At 43.0% G+C, this 9,378-nt stretch overlaps 1 protein-coding gene across 1 annotated transcript; it reads right to left on the bottom strand.

Annotated features, from left to right (window-relative positions):
* Positions 1-331: 331 nt before the first annotated feature.
* On the bottom strand, positions 332-6,173 carry LOC139400978 (glucocorticoid receptor-like). The gene is made up of 3 exons (XM_071145501.1): positions 5,923-6,173; positions 4,622-4,902; positions 332-2,172 (listed from the first exon to the last, which is right to left on the bottom strand). Exon 3 carries the CDS (start codon positions 2,043-2,045, stop codon positions 1,203-1,205), a length of 843 nt encoding a protein of 280 aa, XP_071001602.1. The 5' UTR covers positions 2,046-2,172; positions 4,622-4,902; positions 5,923-6,173; the 3' UTR covers positions 332-1,202.
* Positions 6,174-9,378: the final 3,205 nt, after the last annotated feature.

Here is a 9,378-nt window from a genome sequence, read left to right as displayed (position 1 = left end):
AGTATAGCTCTCTATACTAACTAGTCTATACTAGTATAGCTCTATACACTAACTAGTCTATACTAGTATAGCTCTATACACTAACTAGTCTATACTAGTATAGCTCTATACTCTAACTAGTCTATACTAGTATAGCTCTATACTAACTAGTCTATACTAGTATAGCTCTATACTAACTAGTCTATACTAGTATAGCTCTATACTAACTAGTCTATACTAGTATAGCTCTATACTAACTAGTCTATCTCTCTATACTAACTAGTCTATACTAGTATAGCTCCATACACTAACTAGTCTATACTAGTATAGCTCTATACACTAACTAGTCTATACTAGTATAGCTCTATACACTAACTAGTCTATACTAGTATAGCTCTATACTAACAAGTCTATACTAGTATAGCTCTATACTAACTAGTCTATACTAGTATAGCTGTAGCTGTAATTTAAAAAACAGAGAGTTGGCAGACAAAGCACTGTGTTGTAGAACAGGTCCGTAGATGTTCTGACAATGACATGTCTCTGAGGTTAAAGTGGAATTCCCCGAGCCAGGCCTACATAGAACAGATTGTTGCCTCTATTCCCCAGAGCTCTGTAGGGCAGTGGTCTACTGTTCCGGAACTATAGGTGTGTCCCAAATAGCTCTCTATTGCCTATATAGTGCATTACTTTACTTTGGACCAGAACATAAAAACTCTGGAATAGGGTGCCATTTGGGACCGCACAACCTGTGAGGTGTGGTAATTGTTTAGCAAACATTTCTAAAAACGCCTGAAGTAAGACACCATTATGGTATCAGAGAACACATGACCCACTTCCTACTATCCTAGTTGGTGAAAGGGGCTACACTATTAGTCTGTGATATTTCACTCCCCTGCACAGTTGACACAAAGTGATTTAAGGCATGTCGATACAAGCAAGAGGAGAAAAATAAATCATGTTCAAAAAAATGTAAAAAAGTTTAAACACTAGGATAATCTCTAACCCTTTTCAATTCAGTTTCAAACTAACCAACTGACTGGACCAAGTTGTCTTTACATGTTTACAAACCAAGAGCCCTGCTGTCAGTCCTATTCCACAGTTCTCTACATAGCAATGTGACACCAGCCTCACCCTCTCACTGCAGCAGACTGGCCATACCACCACCACCTGACCAACTACAGGACTGTTCTCTATTAGCCACATTCCTTCAGTTCTCCTCCTTACCTGGCATAGCTGCTGGAGAAAGCGGAGGTAGGGCTGGAGAGGCCTTGCATTCCAGAAGCTCCATCCCCATAGCTAATGTTGTTCCAGGCCTCTCCTACTGTCACCAGCGGAGGATACAGGCTGAACACCGAGGGCTTCTGGTCCTTCTGCGGAGAAGCTCCACTGGTAGTGGAAGCCAAGGGGGTGTTAATGCTGCTGTTGCCTCCAAAGTGGTAGCTCTGTACTCCAGAGGTGCTCACCCCACAGATGGAGATGGGGCTGAGGCTGGACAGCTCTGAGGGGGAGGAGGAAGTGGAGCCGCCGGTACTACCACTCATCTGGCAGGAGGAGCTAAGCATGGCCGACGTCTTCTCCTGTTTGATCACCCCTGGAGTACACAGCTGGATGAAGCCAGATTCCTTCTCCATCTTCACCATGGGGAAAGTGGCGGTGGTTGTCATAGAGGTGCTGGAGTTGGACTCATCCTGACATGCTAGTAGACTGCTACCATTCAATGTGGTGGTGTTGGAACCGCTAAAACTACCACTATTGGTCATAGTAGCAGCTGGCTTGGAGGTGGAGTTGGAGACCCCACGATCCTGGCTCTCATCCCCCAGGAGAGTGTCATCAGCCAGGGAGGAGAGGAAGGCGTCGTCCCCTACGTAAAAGTCTGAGGGGGAGCCTGTCAACTCAAAGTCCTGGAGGAGATCCAGAGTGTTGTCGCTGAACAGTTTCTGGTCTTTTCCAACGTACCCTTCCTGGTCCATATCCATAGGGTTCTGGACCCGGGAGAAGGCTGTCTCTGTCCTCATGGACATGGGGAACAGGTTGGGGTCTGAGTCCCCGATTAGGGAGTCCATGCTGTGTGTGGAGCGGTGGAAGTCAGCTGTTTTCCAGGCAGGAGTAGGTCTCCCCGAGGATGAAGAGTCAGATTCTCAGGAACATGTAGGTATGCTGGGTCTGGGCTCTCTGGTCCTTTGTACAAACCTAAGATTAGATAAGAAGAAATACTGTTTTAGTATCAGATGGGAAATCATTGTAAAGGGGGGAAAAAAGGAAAGAAGATCTGTAAATTCAGGAAGTAACCTGACATCTCAATAGTTAATAATAATAATAATAATAGTTCTCTATGAGAAAAAAATCCTGCATTACTGAACTGGAATGGCATTGACCCTTTCCTAAATTGAATTTGTCTCATGGTTTGTACACAACAGTGAAATGCTGTTTTCTACGAAGTGAAACACTTACTTACGGATCCTTTTCCAACAATGCAGAGTTAAAGAGAAGATTAAAAAAAAGATATTGAAAATGATGAAACGAGGAATAAATACACAGTGAATAACGAATAAAAATAATGAGTAGAAAATAACATGGCTATAGACAGAGAGTAGTAAATAACATGGCTATATACAGGAAGTAGAACATAACATGGCTATATATAGGGAGTAAAAAATAACATGGCTATATATAGGAAGTAGAACATAACATGGCTACATACAGGAAGTAGAACATAACATGGCTATAGACAGACAGTAGAAAATAACATGGCTATAGACAGACAGTAGAAAATAACATGGCTACATACAGGAAGTAGAACATAACATGGCTACATACAGGAAGTAGAACATAACATGGCTACATACAGGAAGTAGAACATAACATGGCTATAGACAGACAGTAGAAAATAACATGGCTATATACAGACAGTAGAAAATAACATGGCTATATACAGACAGTAGAAAATAACATGGCTACATACAGGAAGTAGAAAATAACATGGCTACATACAGGAAGTAGAAAATAACATGGCTATATACAGGAAGTAGAAAAGAGTCCAGCGTAGGTAACCCACCTTTACCATCCATTCTTTTGGCCAACGTGCAATCACCGGAGAATAAACTGGATGAGCTCCGTTCGAGACTATCCTACCAACGGGACATTAAAAACTGTAATATATTGTTTCACTGAGTCGTGGCTGAACAAAGACACGGATAATATACAGTTGGCTGGGTTTTCCATATATCGGCAGGACAGAACAGCTACGTCTGGTAAGACGAGCAGTGGGGTCTGTGACCATTTGTCAATAACAGGTGGTGCACAATGTCTAATATTAAAGAAGTCTCGAGGTAGTCCTCGTCTGAGGTAGAGTATCTCATGATAAACTGTAGACCACACAATCTATCAAGAGTTTATCTATATTTTTCATAGCCGTCTATTTACCACCACAAACCGATTCTGGCACTAAGACCGCACTCAACAAGCTGTACAAGGCCATGAGCAAACAAGAACATGCTCATCCATAAAGCAGCGCTCCTAGTGGCCGGGGACTTTAATGCAGGCAAACTAAAATCTGTTTTACCGCATTTCTACCAGCATGTCACATGTGCAACCAGAGGAAAACCTACTCCAGATCACCTTTACTCCACACACAGAGACACATACAAAGCTCTCCCTCACCCACCATTTGGTAAATCTGACCAAAATTGTATCCTCCTGATTCCTGCTAAAATCAAAAAACGGAAGCAGGAAGTACCAGTGACTCGATCAATACGGAAGTGGTAAGATGACGTGGATGCTACACTACAGGACTGTTTTGCTATAGCACAGACTGGAATATGTTCCGGGATTCACCAAGTGGCATCGAGGAGTATACCACCTCAGTCACCGGCTTCATCAATAAGTGCATCGATGACATCATCCCCACAGTGCCCGTACGTGCATATCCCAACCAGAAGCCATAGATAAAAGACAACAAAAAAGACAGCACCGAGCTAAAGGCTAGAGCTGCCGCTTTCAAGGAGCGGGATAACTAATCGGGACGCTTATAAGAAATTCTGCTACACCCTCAGACGAACCATCAAACAGGCAAAGCGTCAATACAGGATTAAGATTAAATCCTACTACACCGGCTCTGATGCTCGTCGGATGTGGCAGGGCTTGAAAACTATTACGGACTACAAAGGGAAACCCAGACGTGAGGTGCCCAGTGACCGTAGCCTACCAGACGAGCTACATGCCTTTTATGCTCGCTTCGAGGCAAGCAACACTGAAGCATGCATGAGAGCACCAGCTCTTATTTGATTTGAGTCCAGAGTGTGTGTGTGGGGGGGTAGAGTCCAGAGTGTGTGGGTAGAGACCAGAGAGTGTGGGTAGAGACCAGAGTGTGTGAGTAGAGTCCAGCGTGTGTGGGTAGAGACCAGAGTGTGTGGGTAGAGACCAGAGTGTGTGGGTAGAGACCAGAGTGTGTGGGTAGAGACCAGAGTGTGTGGGTAGAGACCAGAGGGTGTGGGTAGAGACCAGAGGGTGTGGGTAGAGACCAGAGGGTGTGGGTAGAGTCCAGAGTGTGTGGGTAGAGTCCAGCATGTGTGGGTAGAGACCAGAGTGTGTGGGTAGAGACCAGAGTGTGTGGGTAGAGACCAGAGTGTGTGGGCAGTACCTTTGTGGCGGGAGGCTCTGGGTATTCCAGGTAGAGGCCCACGGAGCGGTGGCGGAGGCTGAGGTAAGGTCTGTTACTGGTTCCGCTGGGCACGTCACCTGGTTGCATCAGTTGGCTGGATCGAAGGAACAAGGCGCAATGGTGGTTTCCAAGGCAACGGACATGTTGGGAGCGTAGTTGAGAAGGGTTCCCTCTGAGGGGTTTTCTATCACACGACGCCTAACTCTGCTGTTGTTTTTGTTACTCCTGCTCTTCACTCCTCCTTGACCCATCTTACAATCCTGGGTAGAGAGGGGGAAGGGAGTAGATAATGTCATTAGCATGGATTCTAGGGTGTATTCATTATGTCTCGAAATGGAAACCGTTTACCATTTTAAGTATCTAATGGAAGCTAACAGAACAAAGCGGGGAGGGACCTACCTGAATTTGTCCAAAATAGTTCATTACAAAACATTTTGCAACAGAATCGGCATAATGAATATACCCCTGGTGAGGCACTAGATTGGTGTCTGCCACATGTAGGCTAATATAAACCTGCATGGACATGTACCAAATAGCCTGCCTGAGTGTATAGACACAAACATACTACACACGTGGCAAGTTAGACCTAGTAGCTGTATCTAAAACATTTTCCCAACTATTATGTTCTCAATGAATAAATAGCTACTTTTAAATGGGGTTGCTGAGTGGCGCAGTGGTCTAAGGCATTGTATCTCAGTGCAATCCCTGGTTCGAATCAGTTGGGTGGCGCACAACTGGCCCAGCGTCGTCCGGGTCTGGCCCGGGGTAAACAGTCATTGTAAATAAGAATCTGTTCTTAACTGACTCTCCTAGTTAAATAAAGGTTCAATAAATAAATAAATACTGAATTCTCCAAAGGTGCCTGCTGCTGGGGCGCGCATTTTGTTATTAGATATTAGCTAGTTTACTACCTAGTTAACGTTAAGTGGCTAACTATTCCCTTCCTTGACTTAATTATTTGAAAACCACAACAAAAAGTTATAATTGAATGCCATATTTATTGAAATAAGTGTTTATGCAACCTAACTAATTAACCCGCGTGTTCTTCTATTTTGTAACAGCGAGCCAGCCAGCCAGCCAAGTAACTTCGCTCCCGTTAAATTAGTTAGCAAACGTTCGCGCCTGTAAATGCGCCTCCCCCCAAACATCTCGTTGAGTGACATGTTGAGCTGGCTAGTAGCTAACAATTCATATCTAGTTATTAATTCCAAATGAATGTATGGCACATTGTATTACTTTAAAAAATCTATTTAATCTCTAAATCTAAAGCGTTTGCCTACCCCTCAGGCGTTTGGTAGCTGGATGTGACTCCATGCATCGTCTGACATTGTTGTTCTTGTTTTGGTGTTATTTTGCTCGCAAATGGGCCAGAAACACGAAAACATCTGATTGCGTTCTCCTTGCGAATCGTAGCAGGACACGAATAAGCAAGTCATTAATCGGATCATCCAATCCAATGTGTTAGGTATAAAAGTGCACCCGAAAATCACGGAATTAGCTGTGTCGTTCACAGCCAAAAATGAAAGTAAGCGCTAACCTCTAGGAAAAAACACACAAAATGGAGATCTCACTGTTTACAACACGCAGTGCAACCTGTTGGCGAAGACGAGGTACTGCAACTTGTGTATCACTTACAGTAGCTATGCACAGCCAGAGGTCATCATTGGCCAACGGTAGCCTTCTTCTTCTATGGTATATTGCCGATCACACAATTGGATGTGCATCCCGCCGCCAACTTGTGCGGGATGGAAACAGGATTATCAAAAAACGACCAATAAATAAATAAACAAAACAAATTTTTCTGTAATTTTTATTTTATTTTTTAAAACAGAGATCTGATCCCTAGAACAGGTTCAAGAGGAGCCTGGGAGGGCGGGTTTCCCGGCGCCAGTACCCCTTGCAAGTATTCAGATGTGAAGTCATTGGCTGCATTTCAAAGTCAAAGTAGACAGCCCTCGGCCCTAAACCCTCAGCCTTATGCCCTTGGGGGAATCATCCCCACGGCCATATCTCATATCTGTAGTTGGTCCAAATGATTAAGATCCCCACCATATCTGGCATTACTCATCTCATATGTATGTATATACTGTTTTCTATACTATTCTACAGTATCTCATTCACTTAATAATGTTAACATATCTGTCATTACTCATCTCATATGTATATACTGTTTTCTATACTATTCTACAGTATCTCATTCACTTAATAATGTTAACATATCTGGCATTACTCATCTCATACAGTGGGGCAAAAAAGTATTTAGTCAGCCACCAATTGTGCAAGTTCTCCCACTTAAAAAGATGAGAGAGGCCTGTAATTTTCATCATAGGTACACTTCAACTATGACAGACAAAAAGAGAAAAAAAAATACAGAAAATCACATTGTAGGATTTTTTATGAATTTATTTGTAAATTATGGTGGAAAATAAGTATTTGGTCAATAACAAAAGTTTATCTCAATACTTTGTTATATACACTTTGTTGGCAATGACAGAGGTCAAACGTTTTCTGTAAGTCTTCACAAAGTTTTCACACACTGTTGCTGGTATTTTGGCCCATTCCTCCATGCAGATCTCCTCTAGAGCAATGATGTTTTGGGGCTGTTGCTGGGCAACACTCCCTCCAAAGATTTCTATGGGGTTGAGATCTGGAGACTGGTTAGGCCACTCCAGGACCTTGAAATGCTTCTTACGAAGGCACTCCTTCGTTGCCCGGGCGGTGTGTATGGGATCATTGTCATGCTGAAAGACCCAGCCACGTTTCATCTTCAATGCCCTTGCTGATGGAAGGAGGTTTTCACTCAAAATCTCACGATACATGGCCCTATTCATTCTTTCCTTTACACGGATCAGTCGTCCTGGTCCCTTTGCAGAAAAACATCCCCAAAGCATGATGTTTTCACCCCCATGCTTCCCAGTAGGTATGGTGTTCTTTGGATGCAACTCAGCATTCTTTGTACTCCAAACACAACGAGTTGAGTTTTTACCAAAAAGTTATATTTTGGTTTCATCTGACCATATGACATTATCCTAATCTTCATCTGGATCATCCAAATGCTCTCTAGCAAACTTCAGACGGGCCTGGACATGTACTGGCTTAAGCAGGGGGACACATCTGGCACTGCAGGATTTGAGTCCCTGGTGGCGTAGTGTGTTACTGATGGTAGGCTTTGCTACTTTGGTCCCAGCTCTCTGCAGGTCATTCACTAGGTCCCCCCGTGTGGTTCTGGGATTTTTGCTCACCGTTCTTGTGATAATTTTGACCCCACGGGGTGAGATCTTGCACAGATCGAGGGAGATTATCAGTGGTCTTGTATGTCTTCCATTTCCTAATAATTGCTCCCACAGTTGATTTCTTCAAACCAAGCTGCTTACCTATTGCAGATTCAGTCTTCCCAGCCTGGAGCAAGTCTACAATTGTGTTTCTGGTGTCCTTTGACAGCTCTTTGGTCTTGGCCATAGTGGAGTTTGGAGTGTGCCTGTTTGAGGTTGTGGACGGGTGTCTTTTATACTTATAACAAGTTCAAACAGGTGCCATTAATACAGGTAACGAGTGGAGGACAGAGGAGCCTCTTAAAGAAGAAGTTACAGGTCTGTGAGAGCCAGAAATCTTGCTTGTTTGTAGGTGACCAAATACTTATTTTCCACCATAATTTGCAAATAAATTCATAAAAAATCCTACAATGTGATTTTCTGGATTTTATTTTCTCATTTTGTCTGTCATAGTTGAAGTGTACCTATGATGAAAATTACAGGCCTCTCTCATCTTTTTAAGTGGGAGAACTTGCACAATTGGTGGCTGACTAAATACTTTTTTGCCCCACTGTATGTATATACTGTTTTCTATACTATATCTTAGTCCGTTCTGCTCTGACATCATTCGTCCATATGTGTATAGTCTTAATTACTACTTAGATTTGTGTGTATTGGGTATATGTTATGTAATTTGTTAGATATTACTGCACTGTCGGAGCTAGAAGCACAAGCATTTCACTACACCCACAATAACATCTGCTAATGTGTATGTGATCAATACATTTTGATTCGTCCTTCTACACAGCGTTCTTCAGTATTCTCTATCCGTTTGCACACACTTGAAACATGGCCAAATCCTTTAAAATTCTTACACTGCAGTGGTTTGGGGATGAAAGCTCTTGTAGTAAATCTTACATAATCAAGCCTCACATGCGTAGGTATTTGCTCTTTATCAAAAAAACAACTGTGCCGACAGACTTTCTTCTTTCTCTCCATTCACCCAGCGGGTCAGACGCCGGGCTCCAACCACACCAGGAATTCTCTTCAGGTATTCAACTTTTAACATCTGTCGTCACGCCTGAGAACTCCTTTGACGGGTGTTCTACTCCAAAGTTCAAAACACTAAACTTCTGTAGTCCGGCTTCTTTTGAGGCCCACTGCAATTTTCCTCTGTTCTTCAGAAATACAATGAATCAAATTTAAGACCACTCAAATCAAATATATTTATAAAGCCCTTTTTACATCAGCCAATGTCACAAAGTGCTGTACAGAAACCTAGTCTAAAACCACAAACAGTAAGCAATGCAGATGTAGAAGCACGGTGACTAGGAAAAACTCCCTAGAAAGGCAGGAACCTAGGAAGAAATCTATAGAGGAACCATGCTCGGAGGGGTGGCCAGTCCTCTTCTGGCTGTGCTGGGTAGAGATTATAAGAGGACATTGTTCTCCAAGCTGTTCAAATGTTCATAGATTACCAACAAG

Source organism: Oncorhynchus clarkii, unplaced genomic scaffold (genome assembly GCF_045791955.1).
Source record: "Oncorhynchus clarkii lewisi isolate Uvic-CL-2024 unplaced genomic scaffold, UVic_Ocla_1.0 unplaced_contig_1552_pilon_pilon, whole genome shotgun sequence".
Lineage (NCBI taxonomy): Eukaryota > Metazoa > Chordata > Actinopteri > Salmoniformes > Salmonidae > Oncorhynchus > Oncorhynchus clarkii.
This window is presented reverse-complemented; position numbering and strand designations above follow the sequence as displayed.

Excerpts from the sequence above, each read along its gene's own strand:
- LOC139400978 (XM_071145501.1), bottom strand. The coding sequence starts at position 2,045 with ATGGACTCCCTAATCGGGGACTCAGACCCCAACCTGTTCCCCATGTCC.